This window comes from Nesoenas mayeri (assembly GCF_963082525.1).
Source record: "Nesoenas mayeri genome assembly, chromosome: 6".
Classification (NCBI taxonomy): Eukaryota; Metazoa; Chordata; class Aves; order Columbiformes; family Columbidae; genus Nesoenas; species Nesoenas mayeri.
The window spans coordinates 23294206-23318200 of NC_137545.1; the positions used below are offsets into that span (position 1 = coordinate 23294206).

At 36.7% G+C, this 23995-nt stretch overlaps 1 protein-coding gene across 1 annotated transcript in view; it reads right to left on the reverse strand.

The window, feature by feature from the left end:
• Window positions 1-23995, reverse strand: part of MYO3B (myosin IIIB) — a gene marked incomplete at its 3' end in the record, with an annotated part of 189804 nt that overhangs the window by 144441 nt on the left and 21368 nt on the right. Inside the window, exons 3-8 of the mRNA XM_080346840.1 lie at window positions 22469-22652; window positions 20810-20944; window positions 17806-17910; window positions 17447-17546; window positions 13711-13787; window positions 2917-3062 (exon numbers count right to left, since the gene is read on the reverse strand). Of these exons, the coding sequence (XP_080202966.1) occupies window positions 2917-3062; window positions 13711-13787; window positions 17447-17546; window positions 17806-17910; window positions 20810-20944; window positions 22469-22652 (747 nt within the window). The remainder of the gene's footprint in view (window positions 1-2916; window positions 3063-13710; window positions 13788-17446; window positions 17547-17805; window positions 17911-20809; window positions 20945-22468; window positions 22653-23995) is intronic.

Consider the following 23995-nt stretch of genomic DNA (forward strand, 5'->3'; position numbering starts at 1 on the left):
GAAAGAGCTGTTATCAATAACTTAAATTATGTATGTCTGTCAGAAATTAGAGTACAGGTACCTACACAACGCTGGAGTTATAGAAGGTTATCGTGGTTCCCAACCCAGGTCTTGAAACTCCGGAAGTGCATAACTTAGCATTCATCTCCATTGTACTCCAATATTAATGTGGTTTGAATGGCAAATTACAGTTGTAAGATAACTTCAGAAACTGTCAACCTCCTGCTAGTTTCCAGGTGAAAGCAAAACCTAGCTGAACAAGTTCTGTCTCACTATACCCCTCTCAGTAGCAGTAAGCTGCAGACTTCACTTGAGAGCAGTGCTGTCACCATCCATGAACTGAGGGCAGCTGGCTGAGTGAGCCCTTCCTCCATCTCACCAGATGAACTGAATTACATCTTAATTTAAACGATGGGTGGAGCAGAGCCTGCTTGCAGGGAAAGCTCAGGCAGGTGGCCTCCTACAGAAAGCAGCAGGCGCTACTGGTTACCACCCATCAGCTGAAACAAGAATTTGAGCTGCACTGAGCTGCCTCTCATTCACTCCACCTTAACCTAAGCTGTTTGACTGCAGGTATCAGCAGAGCTATTTTAAGATGTGAAGATCCATGTGCACAGCATGAATGAGAATGACTCTGGAGATGTGACAACGGCAGTCGCAGTTAAAAACCTTTTTGAGTCTAACTATAGTCTTACTGAGCCAAAAACCAGGGCTGAGAACTTCGGCTCAAATGGATGGTGGATGCAGAGAAAGTCTTGGACATGAAACTGAGAAGTAATAATGAAAAAGAAAGAAAAAGGTGAAAGAAATCAGCAGCAGGGTTACTTTTCTTTTGACTAGACTTAAAATGACACTAAGTCATGTGGCGAAGTAAACCAGGAATTGACTGTACCTTTCCTCTTCTCATAAGGCAGCCAAGGATTACCGAAGAAAGCTAACACATGGCACACAAAAGGGGAGAGTTCTTCCAACAAAATACAGCTACCCTGTAGGCTTGCTTGCTTCTAGATGTTATAGTAGCTGAGAATTTGTATTGGATAAATTCAGAGACGATAACCAAGGATACTAACTACCTGAAAATGGCTTAACATTTGCATTTATAACTTCAAACACAGATATTATCATGAAAGCAGAAATTGCAAAGCTGCCAGATCCCTGAGCCCAGAGGATTTTGAAAATCAAAAGGTGAGCTGCAATGCTTCTCCACATCATTGCTTGAGCACTCAATAGCCAGTGCTTGGAAGAATCGCTTTCAACCTTAAAAGAGCCCAGCCTCAACATTCATGTTGAAAATGCTGTTTAAAATGTGTAAATTGCAGCGCAGATATCAGTAACTGCACTAAGATTACTTCTAAACTGTCAAATTACTACAAGAGGGGAATGCACCTTTTGGTCGTATTTTCTACTCCTCTGAGTTGTCTTCAAACTAGTACCATGAGAGAAACTCTGTCTCCTATATGCCTGGTCCTTGTGTCATCCAGCATTAACCATAGTCCATTTTATTTAATATCAATGTGTGTTGACCAGCAGCAGGGTTATAGCTCAGAAAATGCAAAGGAGAGGTAAATCTCTTTACTTAAAAATTGCTACCATTCTATTTAGTAAATGTGCCTGTTATTTAATTCATCAGATAGATACTTCACTTTTGTTTTCCTAAGTCATAAAGAGATACAACAGCAAATAGGGAAATAGGTAAACTGTAGATAGAAATCAAAACCTCTACATGCTCTATTCTATGCATCTTCCTATACCTTGCTGTTACTTTTGGTAAGACTTCTGTCCTTTTAAACTGTTTTGAGCATTGATAAAATTTACTGATACTGCTTCAGTAGTCTGAAGCCTACCTTGATGCCTTAATTGCCAGGACCTGTTTTACACTTGTGCAAAGGCAAGAAGACTAACCACTGCTTTGGTATGAATCGTTGGAAAGAGTGGTGGCAGTTCATGTCTGAGCTGGGTAGAAGGAGATAACTATATGACACAGAACTCAGCACAACTGTATCTGCATATAAATAGACTTCATCAGAAATGCAAATTGCAATCAGAGGAAATTTTAAAAGCCTATGATAACTGTGCAGATAACAAAAGGTCAAACATTTGTATTGCTGAAGGTTTTAAATTGTCATCAGTCAGTGGCAATTCTTTCCTTATAAGCAAAATGTGGAAAGGACAAGTACATGCCAGTCTAATCAATGAGAGACAAATTCTTTCTATATTTTTTTCTACTATTACAACTGTTCTGTTGTTAAACTCTGTTTCATACTGTCAATCTCAACTTACTCGGGAAGACTCAACAAAATGAAACCAAAATGAAACTAAAAACAGACAGCAGGAAATAATACAGCTAATTTACATGACTATACATAGAGGGGATTTCTATCTCTTTTTCATATCCATGTATGACAATCCAAATATTTTAACATCCTCAAGTAAATGAAAAAATAAATTATTACAACAGTTTGCTGAAATTGCCAGACTGCTTCATAGCATTGGCAAAATTGTGTTGTTTTCTTCCACACTAAAACAAGCCTAAGACTGTAGAGGAATAACATTCAAAAATGTTATTCAGCAGTTACAAATGATGGCTTCTTCCACTTTTGCAACAAATGTTTTCATCAATAGTAGCTAAGAAAAGTACTTTTGAAGGGAGGTACCTTGATATTATATGATTTTATATTTTAAGACAAGAATAAAATAAATACATAAATCTTCATCATTTCAATGCACTCTAAATATAAATTATTGTAGAAGTCAAGCTGAAAAATAAAAGTCTTTAACATTACAGCTTTTTAATATATTTTCCTATGAGAGATTCTTAGGATTTGAAGCACAAATATTTACCAAATATTTCTTTCTCCTTTGACCAGTTTGCCTTTGAACAAACTAGTGAGTGAAGAGAGCCATCTAGTGCCATACCTTGGAATTTTAAAAAGAGTTTTCACTGGATGCATGTCAAATAAAGGAGGGTCTCCATCCCCCAGTTCAATAGCTGTTATTCCCAAGGACCATACGTCACATCGAGCATCATACGAGTAGTCATACTGCTGTTCACAAGCAATGACCTATCAGAAAAAAGCAGAGAAAATAATGCTTTAACCTAATGTACAATTCACACCATTCTAGCATGACATGCAAGTACTTTTTGAGTCATGTCTAAAATTCTACATAGCTTTCAAATCCATATCTTTGCCTATATATCCCAGTTAGGAAAAGGCCCACAAAAATGTAACAGCAAATTAGAACTTCTCATAGGTTTGTTTTCTTTAAAAAAGTCTCCCTCTTTTTCTAAAATACATTAAGCTCCATGAAATGATTCAACTATCTATACAAAGGACATCACTCTACTAAATTATTTTTTTAGAAATCACTTCTTACACAAAGCTATTACCATAGCAGAGAACTCTGTTGATGTTATTCTTATTAACTGCTATGACTATTCATGAGGACAGACTGATTTGCGCAGCTGTTTTTTAGATAAGAATATCCCTTCAGTCATTTCTGCCTTTTTTTGGTTTTTTTCAGTTTGTCTCTACTAGATTTGAGTAGTTTTAAAAAAAAAAATATTAATTAACATTCCATGTACCTTGTCTAAGAAAAACTGAAGTTGGCAGGAATCTCTGCTGGGACATCAGCAGTGTTTTACATCACGAACTTGATGCACACTTCTGGCTAAGCCACTGTTTGCATTCTAATCATTCATCTAAGCTGGAAGCAATTCTGTACCTACATGTGAGATGCAGACTAAAGTTTAAATTTAGCCATCGCCTTTGCAAAGGGATGAGCAAAAAATCACAGCTTCACTGCCTTTTATTCTATCATGATTTGGAATCCTGTTTCAATTTTGCCTTCCCAAATCTTATCAATTAGACCAACTGCTTTGAAAATTTGACAGATCTCAACATATTGCTAGTCTCAGCTTCCATTATTTTTCTCCTAGTTTTAAGTATTGTTACTAATTCATAGTTAAGATAAAGAGAACTTCTGACAGCATGTCCTAGGGTGGTTGCATTTATGTTCTAGGTGATTTTTTTTTTTTTTTTTTTTTTTTTTTACTTCTGTATTAGTTCTGAGTACTTGTGTTAGGGCTTCAGTTTGGGACAAGGCTTTGCAGAGGTACCAATGTGCAAGTCAGCATCTCAGGTATTTGCTGGCAGAGAGCCACCGGCAGCCTGCTGGAAGAAAAGCTTTCCCAGACAAGTTGCAGATTCCAGCTTAACCTCTTGGTTACTTTCTCCATAAGCTGCACCTAACAGAGGGGGTTCCTGCCTCTGGTAGAGATTCTATCCAACACAGGCCCACAGGACCTGTCCATCTCTTACTCTGGGACTCATGACTCCATCATACAGCACTCAGCATTTACTTTATCAGAGATCAGGAGTGTTGAACATACTAGTTAAAATAATACTGAAATGTTTGTTGGTTTGGTTTTTTTGGTTTGTTGGGGTTTTTTTGGCAGTACAGTTGGACATTAGTTAAGTACTTTGCTATATAGTAATAGTTCTTTTCCTAGAGCAAACCAGTTTAACAAGCTACACTAAAATAATATGAGCATCAAAGGGGTTTGCACTCAGAATGGATAGGGGAAAAAAGTATACTGCAACTGCTGTTTCAAAAAAGAGAAAAGTCTTTGAGATTTTCTCGGCTTCACAATGTATTACCTACCAAACAAAGAGAAAGGAATCTATAATGCATCTTAGTATGTCTTTGCTCCACAGCTAACAGCTACACCTCCAGTAAATATGGTACTATGGCAAAATACTTGTACTCTAATTAAGGGGAATTAAACACCACCAGATTCTCCTCGATTTTAATATCAAAGCCTGCAGCTATTCTTTTACAAAAAATACTCCCCTTAATCTGCATTCTCTTTGTTTACAAAAATTCAGCCAGTGGACCATGCAACCCAGTATATTTTGGACAGCTTGACTACAGTGAGATCAGCCTCATAGAAAACGTACTAATACAAGATGAACCACTTTTCTGACACTGAGTATACAGCCATGTATATGAACTTATGTACCACTTAGAGAAACACATATGCCACTAATTTTATTTTTTAAAGCAAGAATCAGATGTTCAGTGTCTTCTTTGAAGAAAGGTGCTCTTTGGCACTTCACTTTATATATTGGCTAGCAGACAACACTCTACCTTGAAATCTGAAGAATTCTATGAAGTTCTCTCAGTCACAGTTTACTGAGGACTGAGTCCTTAGGAATGCCCTAGCCCTGCTTTGTATTGGAACTCCATGCAGAGCAAAAATGTCTAAAAGCCAAATACAAAAAAGAAAAATGCCATTGACTTCTCTTTTATTATGCTCCTGTCTCTATCAGGAACTCAGAGACACTCATTTTTTGGAAACATCTGTCTTTTTTGGTTGCACTTCTGGAGCTGACAGTGCCTCTCAGCATTGCTGATGCTTGCTCTGCCCAGTGGGGCATGAAGACAGAGAGCCCAGAAGAAATGATCTGAAACTGCAGAAAATGCTACTTCCTTTCTCTACCTTGTGCAACAACATCACCACATCTGTACTTATTTTATATTCAGCAAAATCTTTCCCTGCTTGTGCAAGCAAAAGAGAAGACAGTTTGCTTTGCTGCAAACAGTATATTAATGCTAAAGCTTCAGGGGGTGATGTAGTTAATCTTGAAATTTGCCAGCCAACACCATGGGAATAAGTACCAAGTCTCTCACTTCAGCATAGACTGGTTACGTGCACACAGTGGCCCAGGTTGCTAAGGAGACAGGCTGTCACCTTCTGTATTAGTTGTAATTTCATCACAATTTCATGCCCAGCCATATTGCCATGGGATGGAAAGCACCTAAACACCACACAGAAACAGACAACGTGATGGTAGTTGTCAACATTAACTGTGCTGAGGGTGACACTGGGACAGGGTGAGGATGGGGAGAATTCACTGGTCTAGCAAAGCCTGCACACAAACATATCAGTCACACTAACTGGAGGGAATTTAGAGAAGTCAGTCATCAGGCTTTCTGTGTGATTTATCACTTCTACAGAAACACAAAACTTCACAGAGATACACAAGATGATTCACACCATGACAAGAAGACTTTATATTCAGGGATATAGTTCTACTTGTTCTGAAATCAATGCAAAGATTTCTTTGAACTTCAGCAAGCCTGTAAGTAGATCACAGGTGGACTTAAAAGAGGAAAAACAGGCAATACAGAGAAGTAGCTGTTACATGTACAGTGGTCGTACTGACTTGTGCGCAGAGAGGAAGCTATATATGTTTAGCTGAAGCAAAATACATCAAACCCTTTTAAGTCTACCCAGAATTATTAGAAGTGAAATTATTTTCATTTTGCCTGAGTATTTACAGTTCATGTACAAAGTATAGCTGCAAGCATAGGCAATACCGATAACAGCAGTACAGATGTGCTACCTGGAGACGACTGCTGCACAATTAGCGCTGGTGACCTGCCCGCAGAAAGGAGTCCGGAGGTAAAAAGGCTGATGCTCTTGAAGCCAGGCAGTGCTGTACTCGGCTGACGTAGCTAAGCAGCTTATGAGGTGTGTGAGCACAATGCTGAAAAGCACTACGTATGTGAAATGAATGTGGCACAGAATTGTTACCCTTGCCGCAAGGAGAACAAAATTGCTAGCTATGCAAGTCAAACGAAACAAACCAACTGAACTTCTGTGCTCCACCTGACACTACGTAATCCAACTTAATTTATCTACATAGGAAATATAATATTAAATATTGTTCTAAGTCCTATGCACTGAAAAAAAAAAAATCATGATAGCATTTAGCAGCACTGGGGATACTGAATTATCCAGCCCAAAGTGATACCTTTCCATCTCTATCCCTCCCTCGCTTCCTCTTTCCCTCCCTGCCTCCCCTCAAGCACATTCACATAATTCAAAAAAGGGCAAATTTGTGATTGAAATTGGTTCCATATTCCCCCATTTTCTTGTTTGGATTTCAGTTCCTTATTTATTATCATCATAGAAATTTTCCCACGGTGTATCAGAAAATAATTATGTTGTTAGAAATGTTTCCAAAATACAAAGTAATGAATATTTTAAATAATTCTTATGAGTAATTATCACAATTAATGTTGATTGATTGAAAATTAACTATATGTCAAGTTGTCAATTGTGTTCTAACAGCTGTGAGTAATCAATTTTTATTTTTATTTTTATTTTTTAACTCACATAAGTGAAATATTCCTGAGACCATTCGACTGCTCTGGCAGCAGGCTACACTTCTAGGGAAACATAATACCTTTTATTACGCCGAATGATACAGTGAGGAAAAACAGGTAAGCTTTCGAGTACACAAATCTATTTTGCTTTATACCATGCCATCATCACAGCTTCAACATTTCTAATACTAATGTCATTGACGCATTTTGTTTCTGACCCACAGATTTACTCCTCAGCAGTAAGGATATACACTACACACCTCACATAGATTTGTAAATGGTCTTTCACAAATAAACTGAAAACTCAGAAGCAATTCCAGCTTCATTAGTAAACACACTTCATGTAGGGATCTCAGTGCAGGGCAGTGTGGTATTAAAATCATTTTCTCTACTGTTTTTTGTTGTTGTTGTTGGCTTGTTTGGGGGCTTTTGGTTGGTTGGTTTTTTGTTTGTTCATTCGTTTATTTTGTCACCCTACATGGAAGTTTTACAACCCTTCCATAGCTACTGTTTAGGTTAGAACAGAAGCTTCTGCAGCCCCTTCACATCCCTTCACAAGATTCTGGCCATGTTATCAAGGGAACTCGGAAGGCACTGAGGTTCCCTCCAGCTGCCACCTCCTTTCCAGCCCCTCCTGCCATGCCAGCCCATGCGGAGGGCAGGTCTCCTGCAGGCCAGGCAGGAGGTGATGTGTTCTGCCAGAGCCAGCTCTGCAGGGAGAGCTCACTGCTGCTGTCCTGCTGTGCTCTCTGCCTCTCTTGTGTGCCTTGTGTCTCCTTCACAGAAACCTCTGTATTCCAATTCAGCTTTCTGAATTCCACTGGACTTTAAGCAACTTCAGTGTAACTCCTTACTACTGCAGCTGCTTAAAGCTTGGGTGTGAGAGCCACAGAAAATTAAGAAAGGGGGGGAGGAAAAAAAAGCCCAGGACAGAAACTGCCATTGCTTTTATTTCTTTATTCAAGTCCTAAAGATCTGTGTTCTCAAAAAAGATAATTTTGTTTAAATCATGCTATTGAACTCTCAGAAGGTGGCATCTCAGAGTCACAGGCATTTTAGACATTCGTGTTCATTTAGAGACCTAATTCTATCCCACATTGTGCCCCTGACCTGGCTGTATGTCTTTAAGCACGTCATTTCACCTCTGTCTCCCTCAGTTTTTCCACACAGTCTTGCCCTATCTATTTAGAGCAACGGTTCCCACTCTTCTTCCTCCACCTTCCCATCCTTAATCCATACCTATTTCCCATCTGTACCACAGGACTGCACCAAACCCAGTGCTGTGTTTCGAAAGGACAGCTAATATTCACAAAAAAATAACTTCCAACCCACCATGATGTCCCACTACTTTAACCTCCTGAAAGCAGGGATGTCATTTCAAAATGTATGCCAAACAGGCAATTCCTTCACAGCCTAGGGGGCCTAATACACTGTCATAAATACATTAATGTTAAACAAGAAAATGTTCAAATCACAACATAACAAAAATCTGCGTTATGGATTATTTAATCCTACCATTCTTTATCTTTACCATTTATTGCATTTATTTTATTTACCCAATAAATGTGTGGGATTTTCAAGTATTTCACTATTAATTAAACATGATGCCAGACTAACACAAATTCCGTAAAAGCAGCAGAAGTTTTCTCGATTCCCATCTGTGAAGTTTTTTCCCCAAGGACAATCAGTTATTTTTTGTAAATTATGTTTTCAATATTATCTCATTTACTGTAATTCACAAGGTAATAAAAAAAACTGTAGTAAGAGCTAATTAAGTGGTCTATTTTATCATTAGCTGTAAGAGAATAGTTATTACACCTTCATAGAAGATGTTAGAAGGAAATATTTTCAAAATTTTCCTTATTAGAAAAGGTACGTGGTTCCTTATGCTTCTTTATCACAAAATATGGACATTGTTTCACTGTACAACTGTTTTTAAATGGCTTTCAGGCAGAAAAATAAGTGTATATACATTCTTGAAATCTATATCCTGTTTATACTAAGTGGTGGATCCATAGTTCATTATAAAACAGCATTTACAAAATTCCATTCTTAGCTGGCATTTAAAAGCGTAGTGAAAACATGCATAGCAGAAGAGCTAATTTTAGCTAATAAGGAATTAAAGTGAAGAGACCTAGAGCTATAAACAGGATGCTGATGTCGAGTCCCATGATGTAAGCAAGGGGCTGGCAAATAAGCTAGGTTGAAATGTGACAAAATGGGAACATATTCAATTGTTTCAAGGGAATGTATCACTGTACATGTTTAGAGTTAATTAAAAACATAAGCCCAGATTAGTGACGGGGTTATCTTTTCTGTGCTGTTTTTCCAGCTCAGTATTTAACTGCACATGAAATGTATTTACTGTTTAATGGTTTTTTGTACATTTTTCATGTCTTCTACAACACAGAGTTAAATAAGAGAAATCAGCCCAATCTAACAAAAGGAGGATGTTTTTTTGACAAAATTCTAAGGCCTGAATGCAGGCTTACTGTAGTGAATATTGACTTCCGTGGAAAAGCTGCTGTGAGTCTTTGCAAAATTAGATTTTTCCCTTTTTATATTTTTCAACTATATTAATGCAAATGACTTTTTGGGGTGCCTTTTTTACCAGTTCAGTTGATTTTTCTTTACATCATGCAGAGACACACCTTTGTACTGAAAAAATGCAAATATTATTCATTGTTTCAAGATCAGACTTATTGCACACACATATGATCAAAGTTTTAAAAAAAATACAAAGAAATATTGGAAAAAGAAAGACAATTTAAACTAGTCAACTATTTATTCTGATGCTCAGACGTGCTGAATTTTATCCCAGGAAGAACACCTTGATTCAACAGTGGGAAGGAAAACAATCTATTACCACAGGGGCAGTCTTACTGATCATTAATTACTTCATCTTGGCAGGATGGGAACAAATATCCGAAATACGGAGTTCACACAGTTTTAAATATATTGTGACATATGAAATCCCTCTGAAACCAAGAACAAAGCAGAGCCAAGATTCTACCTCTGGTTAACTCATTATTACAGAACTCATATGATACCTCTCCTACTGTCATATGTCATACTTCAACATACAATTCTTCAAAGAATCAACTATTTTTGAACTATGTTCCTTTTAAAACATAAATATCCATGCAGCATTGGTTTTTTTAGCTGTTATCAGTAAAATATAACGGCATATTCCCTGTGGTTTTAAATTACCTTCAGCATCTTTCCAGTTCTGACTTCAAGTATCTTTTTCTATTTCTGTTCTTAAAACTAGATTTGGGCCAAAGAAAACATGTACAGATTCTAACTGAGCTTGTTTCAAGAGTTAAGTTTCCAGCTAGCTCATGATAATATAATTACATGTGGGAAGAAAAACCCCTGCAATTCTATGTAAACTAGATTTTGTTCATTTCTGCACTGGAGGTTGAAAACAAGACATGTTAATTTTTAGAACTAGAGATGTAAATGCAGTTCGGTTCAAAAGTTACAAATCTGATTCCTCTTGCTAACCTTCAACACAATTTGTTTCAGCATAATAGAAGTGGATTTTCAGTAATGTAAGTGTTTGGCAGAAGGCAGCTTTAATCATCCACTATACTTAGACTATCCTGCCTTATTTATCTTTTTTTGGTAGGACTGTATTCAGTGTTCCAGTTTCTGCATGTCTATATTTTTAAGTGTGAGACAACACTAATTAGGTTAAATAGCAATGATTGACTTTCAGTGAATTTGCTTTAAAGCTGCTCTCAAACTGACTCATCCTTGCCAAGTTCCTCTGTTCCTTCCACATAGCCTAGTTTTTCCCTGTATTTTCATTTTTCAGCAAATTTTTTGTTAATCACATGCTCTGCTCAAAGCAAATACACAAGGACAAATCTTGTTGATTTGTCCTGCTGCTGCTAAACAAGCCTCACAGTCATCACAAAAAAAAAAGAGCCCTCTAAGATGTTTGAGTCACTCAAAACTGTTAAGCTACCGCTTTTCATGCTGCCAGTAAGAAGACTGCGCTGAACAGAACACCTCACACCACTCTCAGTCACTGCTATTTTCCTATGAATTTTTGCTATTGCAAATACCAGGCCATATAACCCCTTTGATATATTTTGCAAACTTCATCTTGGAATACGATGGATTTCCTCATTATAGAGACTCGTCCTGATGCAGGCTGATGTAGTGATTCTAGTTTGCAGCATATTTGTCTCCTGCTTATATTCAGTTATTCCTATCTGTCAGCTTGAATAATCTTACACCATTCTTCTCCAGGCTTTATTTTCCTGGGGTTTACCCTGGAAAATATTCCCTGTCAGCTCTATTTCATAAGGTTCATTTCTCTGAAACACTCCAGTTGTCTCTTCCTCCAAGGCAAGCTTTTTCATTCCCCCTCTCCACTTCCCCTTCAGATTAAATCCATCTTTCTCACCCTTAGACAAGATGAGGTCCCATGATTGCCTTATGCGTTGACTGAGGGTCCTATGTTTCACACACAGATAGTAAAAGTCCAATTAAAAATAAATAAATAAACTCATAGTCTTCATGATTTCTGTTTCTCTGATTAGCAACACTTCTGTCCAGTTACTTCATGGTATTTTGGGGTTTGACATAGATTCTACTCTATGCCAAAACCTTTAGGCAGCAAGATTCTTGCAAACATTAAGTGCTTTTCTAGTTTTTACTGATCTCACCACAGTCTCACCTAGAAAACACTGTTCCTAATAAGCTGTTACCCAAGCAGAGTTTTTCATCTTATTGCAGTCCTAACCTTCCATCTTTCACATAAAAAATTGTCTACACGTTTTAAAAATACCAGAAAGATCTCCCCAGAAGTGAGGTACATTGCACTTCACGCATCAGTGGAAATATGTCATTCACATGAACACAAAGAAAGCAATTGTAGTGACTTGAGCACAAGTGTTATGCAACTTGTCATTGAAAAGCCATTTCAGCAACAGCATAACAGGTATGTGAACATCTTACAGCTGCTTTGCAGATTGGTGTAGCTATGAAGCCTGATCGGTGTGGCTCACACAGGCATGCAAATGTGATATGACTTATTATGCTTATGGTACTGGCTTTGTCAAATCTTTTCAAAACAGGAAGCATTCAAAGCTACTTTTGTTCCTGTTTTGATGTGCTATGCACATAACATACCTTGGTTACATGTGTGTCGTATTGTCAGGTCAAAATCTTTCAGATCAAAATCTCTCCTTATTTCTTTGGCTTTTTACCTCAAGAATTAATATTTTCAAGCAGGATGAGAAAACAAATTGGGTATGATTACTGCCTTTGATGGCAATTATTCAAGCAAAACAGTACCATAAAAATCACTCCTAATAATTTGAGTTCAAGAAAATATTTCATAATATGTCCATTATGTCTAGAGGAATATTTTATAAAGGTTTCAGAATGCCTCCAACCAAGGTGATTCCATAAATAATGCTTGCACAATGGTTTCTAAGCTATCTTGTGTCTCCTTTGTGACGTAAACTGGTTGTTATGGAGATGGTAAAATATCAACTATTCTTTGTGAGACTGTGCAAGATCAATTTTGGATCCGTTACAGCAGCTTCTTTTCTCCGCTCAGCTATAATTAGCCTTCCTTAGCAACAGAAATAACATATTAAAAAAAAAAAAATATAAAATCTTTTAAACCACGTTTACATACTTTTAACTCTTTGGCATACAGAAATAGACCTGTGTGCATTTGTAACAGGTGCAAATTCCATCCCAAATTTCCCAAAATTAAATAAGTCTAATGGCCTTCAACAAAAATGAGGCTACTACTGTTATGAAGGTTTAACAATTTACAAATAAATGGATCACTCCCTTTTCATTCTCTATTTTTTAACTTCATGATCTACACATTACAAAATGGGGTTTTGTTTCTTAAAGCAGAGAGGGCAAAGATTAACTTCTTTCACTCTAAATTTAGAGCAAGTACTTAACAGACTTTTGTTCCAACAGTGTGTTAAAACTTTCTAGAGCTTCATGATGTAGAAGGAAAAGGGTTATGTCTGCAGAATAGTGTGTAAAAATATGGTCTAAGATACTTGGCTAGGCTGCCTGTAGATTATTTTCCCCCATTTTTAATCCATGCTAATCCTTGTGTCTAAGTGCCCAGGTCCCCAGTTTATGATTAAGGTTAAAGAACACATAGCTGAGTCAGGGTTTTGCAAAGTCCTATAGCAAGACTTTCTGTGGGAATTCCTTTCTCCTCCCATTCTGTATTTAGAGGCACAGACAAACACAACAAAACATACAGTATTTGATAGGAAAGTCATAAAACTTTCAAGGACACTCTCATTATTTGCAGATTATCTGTACTTTTCTGGAAACATTACAGAAAATAAAGAAGATTGTTAGAAATAGATTTTGTATATTCTAATAGTACATTCATTTTTCTCAACAGGGACCTTGATGTAAAGTAGAAAGACAAGCCATAGGGCAGGGAAGAAAGTACATCTTTTCTCCTGCTACGTGGAAGTGGCAACAAAGCGTGCTTTGCGATGAATTGAGACAACCCAGATAGGAATGTTTGCCTACCTCAGGTGCCATCCAAAAGGGTGTTCCCACTGAGGTGTTTCTACGCAGCCGTGTGCTGGTGAGCTGGGCTGAAACACCTGCAATGAAACAGATTCAAAAAACTTGGCTTCAAATTCATTCTGTCATTTCAGTCAGTTTATTTCAAGTATCTGGAAAACAAACCCTGAGCCTGGGAGTACAGCTGCAGAATGCCTGGCCAAAGTAGGTGCAGCATTTGTATTGAATTTGTTGTTTGATTAATTTCAGCTTGCTGTTTTCCTTCAGAGTTGCTGAGATTTTGTGTGTGTGTGTGAATGACTCTCAGTTTGAAGCACTTTCATTCAAAATAAAAAATTCAATTGGTACCTAAATATCACAGACTTCTTCCTGCTGTTTTCATGAGTATAAAAAGGAACTATTCAAATTACAACTTGACTTTAAAACTTCTGTTTCAGTAGTTTAGTTCCTGAACACTGCTGGCAGGAAGCTTCTTTGCTAGAGGTTTTGCAGAGACTCCTGTTCAACAAAATATTTATACACTTGCTTAAATCTTTCCCTATTGAGAAAAGCACAGAAGCTCAAGCTCACACTGCAGCTTGTACTTAGGGAATTAAGCACATGCTTAAAACAAAGCCTGTGCTTCAGTGCGTTCTGACTGGGGCTGGACTACTGACGCACAGCTGAAAAGAGGAAGAACTAGAAAGGTATCAAACAACATTAACAAATCAGAATGAACTTCTAACAGCAAATCTTATTCTGTGCTCTGGTCAACAAATAATTGAACTGTAGAGTTCAGAAGCATTCCAGCAATTTGACATGAAACCAATATTGACTTAACAACATATTTCACCTTAACATTGCTTAAAAACAAAAACCATAGTGGTCTGCTCCTATGGCGTTACCCAGCGACAAAACCGAGTAGAAACACATATAACACACATTGCCTGATGCCAATAAATAAGACATTGGACTCATAATTCCTAAGTTAAATAATTTGATTGCTGCAAAACTCAATTCCATATTTATTTTTCAGTGTGATTGCAAGCCTTCAATGATTTCCTGAGTACCACCGTGAAACAGTTAATGGCTAGGACCTACAGCAAGCCACTGTGCATTTAACCCTGATTTCTCTCCAGCTAGTTTAATTTGTAGCTGCTGTCTACGGACGCTCCAAAACAGGGCAGAATACCAAAGAGCCGAGAGGGAGACAGCGGGAGAGCATGTGCATAAATGAATGATAAGTTGCAGACATTTTGGGTCGACTTACACTGTGACCAACATTTATTCAAATATATCATGCTGTCAAGAGCAGCTGAAGAAAGAAATGTGTGTTACATTGAAAAAGCAAGTTGTAAAATCATGTAATAAAGGCAAGAAAAAGGTGCCTCAATTAAGGATATCTGTATAATCCTATCTGTGATCCAATATACATATGTACAGCCTTGAATATAAAGTTTTTGGGTTTTTTTCTTCAAGATTCTCTCTCATTTTGTGGACAAAATGGATAGCACTCACTGATTAGGTACTCATTTAATATTTTTTTAATCCCCATCAATCTGATTTCTAATTACTTATTTAGTATATCCAACCCTATACTAAATTTAAAGTGATTATTTTCTTTTTCTTTTGTCATGTTTCCTTCCCTCCTCATCAAACAATAAATCTCCTTAACATTCCTGCAAAATGGGAGAGGATTATTAGTTCCAGGGATTAGCCTAAAAATATCCAAAGCCTCCACTCTTTTGGGGTGCTTAAGTGGAGATCTTTCAGTTTTCAGGCACTTCACATGCCTCAAGTAGAGCTGTAATAGACTTCAGCTGCAGTTCAAGAACACTCAGCTCTTCTGCAAAGGAGGACAAGATGATTCAGACTGGCTGTCAGGAAAATGAGGAAAAGAGTGGCCACTTCTAAAATGTTTGACGCAAATGACCTGCCAAGATCACAGAGAAACACTGACAAGAGTCTTCTCAAATTTGATGTCATTTAACTGTCTCAACTCTGAGTTCCTTCTCTTCCTAAACTCCTTGTGTTTTTCACTATATATCTTCCACTTTCTGCAACAAATGAGACAAATAGTTCTACCAACAATATGACCCGTGATTCAGTCCTAATTCATTCCAAGGGTCCCTTCTGTGACTACGGTAGTGGGTTAGATGGGAAAAATAACAACTTACTGAAAGCTTGGTGCTTGATGCTTCTTTAGTCAGGAAATCCATGGATATGTGGGCATTTCTTGGCATTTCCTAACTGTTAAGTGGTCGGAAACACTCGAGATTTAACTCATGTCTTTTTCAGAGATAGTAATATTTGTCATAAAATTCTAGTGTTATTCTTGTAACTGAAAAAGTAAGAAAAAAACCCTAAAACCTAAATGTGGAATCACAGAGTCCCATGGAACACCAGAAAGGTTGGGATTCTCAGTTACTTTGCATTGGAGTTGCAGCACACTGATCTGCCTTTCGAAGCTCCAAGCTGAGCTCCTGCTGCAGCACAGGCCTTTGATACATCTGAGAAACATTCTCCTATAGGGAGAAATGCCAACTTTTCTCAGAATGGAGTAGTTACAAACAAAGATCATACTGCCAAAATTACCCCAAAAAGGAAGGCAAATAAGAAGAGATCTTTCTCCTCTGTACTAGGTTAGGGACTCACTCCAAGTTTTCCTTCAGGCCATATGTTTCTCCCAGCACTATTTTAATCATTGGCTTTGCCATTCAACATAATGAATTTCTATCCCTAGAAGACACTAAAGAGTTTCCCACCTTAGTTTAGCATCTTCAATAGATTTCTATGCTAATTTTATAATACCACAACAACATCACTATTACATTTTTTTCCACTGCATACATTTAATTTTTTTAATAATTTTTAAAAAATATTACTATTTGCAGAATTTTTTGGCACATCACGTTACACTACTCTCATTTTGTGAACATTTTTCTTTACCTTCATGCACTGCTAAACAAACATCTGTTATTCACACAACACTACTCTCAGTGATGATTACAATAGGCATCATATAGTTTCATTAATAAATCATATTACTAATAATCTGTTTCTGTTACCTTTAATAAAATTATCTATTCCATTGTATACAAATCTGAGGGACTAAAGCATTTCTCTGTTTTTCTAAGTGCATGTTTAAAGGGGAAGAAAAAGTCCTGAAATCAGTTTAATTCTTTTGCCAAGTCCCTTTCTATCTACCTACCAACCTATCAATCTATCTGTCTCTCTACCTCCCCTGTTTCTTATGATGTTTCCAGAGTGGTAATGCTCAAATCTAAAAGCAATAATCACAAATTAAATGGATGCTGTGTTTTGGACCCATGGGATCATTTAACCTTCTGCTCTAAGGGAAAAAATTGCTTAAGGCTAGCAAAAATGAATTCAGAGAGAAGAATGTTTCCTTTTCATATGCAAAAGTTCTCTAAATTTAAATTAGGAGAACAACCGCCTTGAAACTGACATTGCTTGTGAAATGCAAAAGAGCTTTGTAAATAAAATGGTACCTTCAGAATTATTTTAAATTATTAAATTACTATGTTTATGTTTCTAAGTCAAAAGTCTATTACTGATTTTTGTTAGAATTTTTATTCTTGCTCTATAAGGTTCCTCTTCCATTTTTTCTTGTTAAAATAACGAAATATCCTTCTGCAAAACTCTTTCACTATGGCACTCTGCATTCCCAGGGGTAAGCAAACAGATGCCTTTGGCTAAACTGCACGTAATAAGAAAACAAATGGGAAGTGGTCATTACCAAAGTCAACGAGCTTGACTCCACCTTCTGTTGTCAGGAGAATGTTGTTCCCTTTCACATCACGATGAATGATCCGGTTATTGTGTAAATGCTGAAGGCCCTACATACCAGTAACAAAAATAAGTTTATTCCCTTAGTTAAAGACAATTACCCTATTATTAGGGAATGTAATGAAGACAATCTGCCCGTACTCTATAGAAACATCTGTCCACTGGATTATATGCTTGATACAAGCCCTGCTGCTAGAATAGCCCACATAATATTGTCAACATTACCGTACTTCATAAATGGAAAATGTATGTATGAGATGAGTAAATTGCACCCTCTGCTGTCATTACAAGCCCAATGAATATCCTTACCAAGAGAGCACCATATAAGATGTATGAGATTATAGCTTCATCCAAGCGTTGGCCACACTTCAGCAGGCTTTTGACAAGCTCTGTGACAGAACCTCCATTGCACAGCTGGGAAAGGGGGAGTTGTAAGGGGGGGAAAAAGCAAGACAAGTCCTCAGTTACTCAATATACTTGTTTAGGCTATAAACACCTACTGTGCAAAACGGCACTACAACACAAGACTGGGAACAACTAGATTTTTACCCTGCAATTACTTACGCTGTCATCCCACCTTAGAATATATTTTATTAGCAATATTAATAATAAATCTCAGCAGCTTGGGTGGGGGGGAATGAAATGAAAACTGAAGATTATGAACTATAATCTGTAAAATGTGCCTAAAAATAAAAATGTTATGAACAGGACTGTATTTTGTTGTTAAAAGAGGATTTATACATATAATTTACATTATTTGAGTATTTTCACAATAATACCTGCATTGTCTTTTTGGAAAACTGCTTTTGTGCAAACAAAAGGCAAGACTGAAAAGATTGATGGTCTTGATAAATGGGAGGCAACAATTTATAGTCATTTTAAACTTTCACTCCATCAACGCTCCTGCTGGCAGGCAATATAAAGTAGACAGAAGCCGTATCTCTATACTCAGATTTGATGGCACGTGCTGCCCACAACTGAGATGAAACATTCCGATCCAGAAAAGCAGCTTCTTGCAAGCATTTCCCATTAAGTCTTACAACTCTCAAATAGTTTTTATGAACTGTGTGTCAGTTCAATCACTAATTTCTGTGACATGTTGGTGTTTTCCTTCCCCTTGCATCAAAAAATTTCACTTGGCTAAAAGTTTTAGTTCATGGAAAGGACAAGTGACATGATAAACAAGACATCCTTTATGTAAATATGTCTCTGAAGCAAAATTTCATCACTTAAAACATTTGAGTTCTGCAGGCATTTGACTTAACTTTTCCATTCCTTAGTAGGGATTTTTATATATATATTTTTTTAAATCAATTAGGTGGGAGCATTCAGCTCAATATCGGTCATCGAATGTACTTACAGGAGAACTTCATCATCTAGCAAGTGCATGTTTTCCTTCCTATGTTTAACCATTTGCTGACAAGACATTAAGTCAAAGATTTTTGTTTATTGCTTTAATTTCACAAAATGTTCTATTGAGACAGACTGTACTAAACTTATCTCTGGCCTGCAAATAAAATATAGAAATGTATACCCTCACTTAAAAAAAAAAGCCCAAGCTGGCTGTGACTGAAAAATTATACAGACGGACAGCTGTTTGGTAGCATATGTTAAATGAATGACTGACTGATAATAAAAATATCCCACAGACTGCTGAAGTGCAAAAGCGAACTGAAGCACATTCAGATGGACAATTGTCTATGCTACACCTATCCCAGAACTGCATCTTCATAAAAATATTTACCGTGGCAACTTTTGCTACCCCTCTTCGTCCTAGGCATTTATCAAAGTAAAATCCTGCTTATAGGGAGTAAAAATGGCAAAACTGGGCCTAAAGTAAAAAAAAAAAAATTCCACCTTTTTATTATAAATTTTGGAAGCCACCCATCCAATGAATATAATATTTCATCAAAGACTCAGGGATCAAAGTCTGAGTACTTTGTACATTCCCTTTTACTGAAAAAAAAAGTCATTAATTTATAATATAAAAAGTAACTGCAAAGCATACATAAATTTGCATGTAAATTCCAAGGGAAAAAATAGTTTGCCTTGTCTGGTAAATTTATCCGTATAAGGAAAACACAATTTTTTAACATCAAATTTCTGCAAAACTTTGGCTAATGTGCACAAAAAATACCCAAAAGAAACATACTTGATTGATAAGGTCTGTACAAACACCTAACTCCCTCTAATTCCATATTCTGTTTTGCTACATAGAACATGTCACAATTTTGCTTTACAAAATTTTGTTACATAGCATACCACAGGTGGTGCATCTGTTGGATACACTACATCTGTATTGAAAAAGAAAACACATGGGAAACCAAGTCCAAACTCAACACAAGGCCAACAGGCATACAATAAAGAACAATAGTAAACCAAAAATACTAAAGATCCTTTTTTTAATAGTTACTGAAATTTAAGATTAAACATATCCAAAAGTTTTCATTCAAGCTACATAATTCTGCAGCACATAGAAGTCAGATTATTGTGGGGATTCCACAATTTCAAGTGGAAATAAAGTTTCCCTATTCTGATTCCAGTTACCGTTCAAGAATAGGGAGTGAAATTTATAAAATGATCAGTAATTAAAAAGTGAATGCTAAGTTTTACCAGTCTAGTTAGAGAGGTCTGAATGGTCTGTTATTTCTCCGTCTGTGCAAAGCTCTGTATCAATTAAGCCTAGAAAACATCCAGAAGAAATCATCTTGCAACAATCCTTGGCAGCCACTTAACTGGAAACAAGACCACCAAAATACAATTTTCATTGCAAGAATGCTGATTGCCACTGAACAAGAAGAGTTAATAGAAGGAATTTCTGTTGCTAGATTTTCAAAACAACCAGCCTCTAGTTTTAAATTACCACAAAACAGATTTTCCCATTACATTTTCTCTGTTCACTTTCGCAATAGGCAGCACATTCATTAACTGTCCTCCATGTTACTACTACATCATCTTCAAGTGCTTGAGCTCTCCAAAAGCTGAAAGAAATGTCTTGTCTAATGTTTCCTCCAACATGAAAAAAAATCAAGCTGGTTTTAGACAAACCATTCTCAACTAAAAGATTTGCTTGCTTTAGAGGTAGAATAGAGCAACTTGAACAGAAATAAAATGCAAGGACATTCCCTATTAATCAAAGTTTAAGTTTGGATGTGACTTTCAACAGTAGGCTACCACACATCATCTATCACTGGTCCTTTGATTAATGGCCCCAACCAGAGAATCGTGAAAGCCTGTGACTCTTCTAGCAATAAAAACCAGAAACCTGACAACATTTTCTAGTTAAGATGTAAAGTTATTAAAATGTTTTTACCTCAAGTACTAGCCAGAGCTGTCCTCCCACATATTGATCTGCTTTGTAAAACATCCCATAAAATCTAACAACATTAGGATGATTGGGAAGAAACTGCAAAATATTATATTCCGCTTCAATCTCTTCATCTACATCCTAAATAAAAAACACAAAGAAACAGAACATATAAACACAGTAAGTCCATACAAATCAAGAACAAATTCACATGGATAAAAAGAACAATTTTTTCAATTAGTTTGTACTTTTAAATGGTTTTACTTTAATGCAGGTGAAAGTACTCACCTGATACTGTAAATTTAATCCATACCAAATCATTCCACTTTTGCTTTTTTTACATACAAAAATATGAACGTTGTGTAAAGCAAGCAGTTGTCCTTCAAGGATTCTTTTGGTACATATTATACTTAATCAGGAAAGTAAAAATTATACTTAATTTTGCTCAGCTGTCTAAATAAGAAATGTATTATTTCCTAACCTGTTTTTAAACATGTATATTTTTTAATGTGTAGACAGAGGTAAATACATGAACCTTTGATTCATTATTTTTTCTATAGTCATTAGATGTGTCCAAACAGAGAAAAATTTCACAAAATCTCAAAACAGACATCACTAAAAACGTAGACATTCCTGTGAGGAAAAGACATACACCAGAAACAACTAAAGAGAGACAAAACAACCATGAAACAAGCAAATGTTAGTATATATTTGTTAATGACAGAATTCTGTGACAATTACAAAATATTGTTTAATATCAGCACACAGGCCACAACTCAGAACAGTACTTAAGCACTGAAACTGTCATTGTTTCTGCATAGACTGTGGCTATTAAAAAATTTACACTCTTACATGAATTTTCCTTTTTTTTTTTTTTTTTTTCATTTTGCTGAAAAGGTAATAATCTTATTTATTACCTTCCTCAGATTTATATAAAAGAAAACCAAGATGGACTTAAGTAGTTTGTAGGTGACAGAAATGTACCTTTTCCTAGTAAACATTTTAGCCCAAGTGTTGTGATCAAACTCCAGCTTGATCCAGCCTGAGGAGCTGCCCATTAAATCTTCCATTGAAAACTATGGTTTTAGTTCTTGAGGGAAGATAGACATTTAATACCCGCTAAAACTGCAACTGGCACAAAACTACCTCTGAGAATTTGGGCTGTGCTCTTCGACCATTTTTATCTTAACTATTGCCTCACAGTATTATTCACTTATAAAATATAACTATAAAATAGCCTAAAGATCACAGTACTTCAGTGATGGAAAAATAAATTCTTTTATGGAGTACACAGAATAAAACAAGAACATTAAGATTAACAGCATTTTGTATTTTTCCTACTACAGCAAGCCCACAAGAAGATTGCCTCTGTGCCTTCTTATCATTTGCATGCTCCAAGCACAGATGTCTAAATTTGTACCAGAAGAATTACATAGACCTAAAAAATGAACTAGGCAAATGCTGTCTTCAAATAACATACAGGATATTGACACTGTAAGTTGCAGCTTTCAGGTGCTGGTACCAAACTCCTTCTGCCAATGCATTCTGCCAAATTCTTCCCTTTGGGACACTTTCGATATCTCACACATTTGATTTACCTTTCAACTCTGTTTTAGATTTCTTTTAAATTAACAATGAAGTTACAGTTTAACATTTTTTACTTACACTGATAGGATCCAGAATCTTTACTGCTGCCAGACTCCCGTCTTTCTTATTGGCAACCTTATAGACTTTACCATAAGTGCCTTTCCCAATAGTCTCTATAATTTCCCAGGTATCTGAGGGATCGGCTAATGATTCTAGTCCAATCATACTGGAATTACACTGAAATAAACCATACAATGGCTTCCTGGAAAACAAAGCAGATACATATACAGTGAGAAGCACTAAGTAACTGTACTAAAGAATTTGTCTTATGACAAAGAAACCAGAGTTTGCTGACAACACAAAGTTGTGTGGTGTGGTCAACATGCTGGAGGCATGGGATGCCATCCAGAGACACCCTGACAGGCTAGAGAGGTGGCCTGTGAACCTCATGAAGTTCAACAAGGCCAAGTCCTGCACATAGGTCAGGGCAATCCCAAGCACAAAGACAGGCTGGGCAGAGAATGGATTGAGAGCAGCCCTGAGGAGGACTTGGAGGTGTTTGTTCATGAGCCAGCAATGTGTGCTTGTAGTCCCGAAAGCCAACCATACCCTGGGCTGCATCAAATGAGGCAGGAGCAGTAGGTTGAATGAGACAACACCATAGGTGACTACAAAAACTCTTGATTTCTAGACATGGATCAACTAGCACCTGAAATGTACACTTGAATTTTAAGGTTTGAGGCCTTTTTTTCTAAGCATGTCTGATATCTGCAAACCTGTTTGAAACAATTTTTAAAACCTGTCTTATTTACCTCTTCCCCATTTCGAGCAACAGTGACAACTATCTGGCATGAGAAATTTAGTCAGAAAGAAACGTGAGCTAGCTGGGGAAACTCATAAGTTACTAAGGAATTAAGTAGCAGCTCTTCAATCTAATTAAAGAAATAATGGTGCTTTCTGTCAATGATAGAGAAAAAAATAGCCTGTGTGCAAATTCACATACAGCGCAGAGCTGTATAGAAATATTCAAAACAGAAGCAAAAACTCATTTACATGCTTTGTTCCTTTCTAAAAGAAATTTTAAAATTCCTTTAGACTCTAAGACAAAATGTTTACATGTTGTTAAAGCAATTTACCATATAGCATGCACAAAACATGGTTGTCACAAATGTCAGGTCAGAAGATGTATAATCTTTTTTTAAACAATGGCAGACCCATTTAGAGAAAACCTCTATTTCCCTCCTTGGTTAAAACTGTATTAGCACAAATGGTGCCAAATAATACACCAAGTTGTTTTGGTGTCTTGACCAAAAAAGGCAAACAAAATAAAGTAAAAGAAGAAGGGAAGGCAAAAAAGAAAAAATCTAGTGTCAATGTCATTCATCTGTTGTGGGTCAATAATGTAAGTTATTAGGACAGCGTCTCACTACTTGGATCCAATACAGCATACCACAAGAAGAGAACAGTATTCTGAACTCATACAGTTAGCACCTCAACAGAGAAGCAGGTCAGGTGAAAGACTTCCCTGAAATCAGTGAACAGATTGTACTACAAGCACTGAGACAGCAGCCACAGACACGTAGTTCCTGATAAGCCAGACAGAAG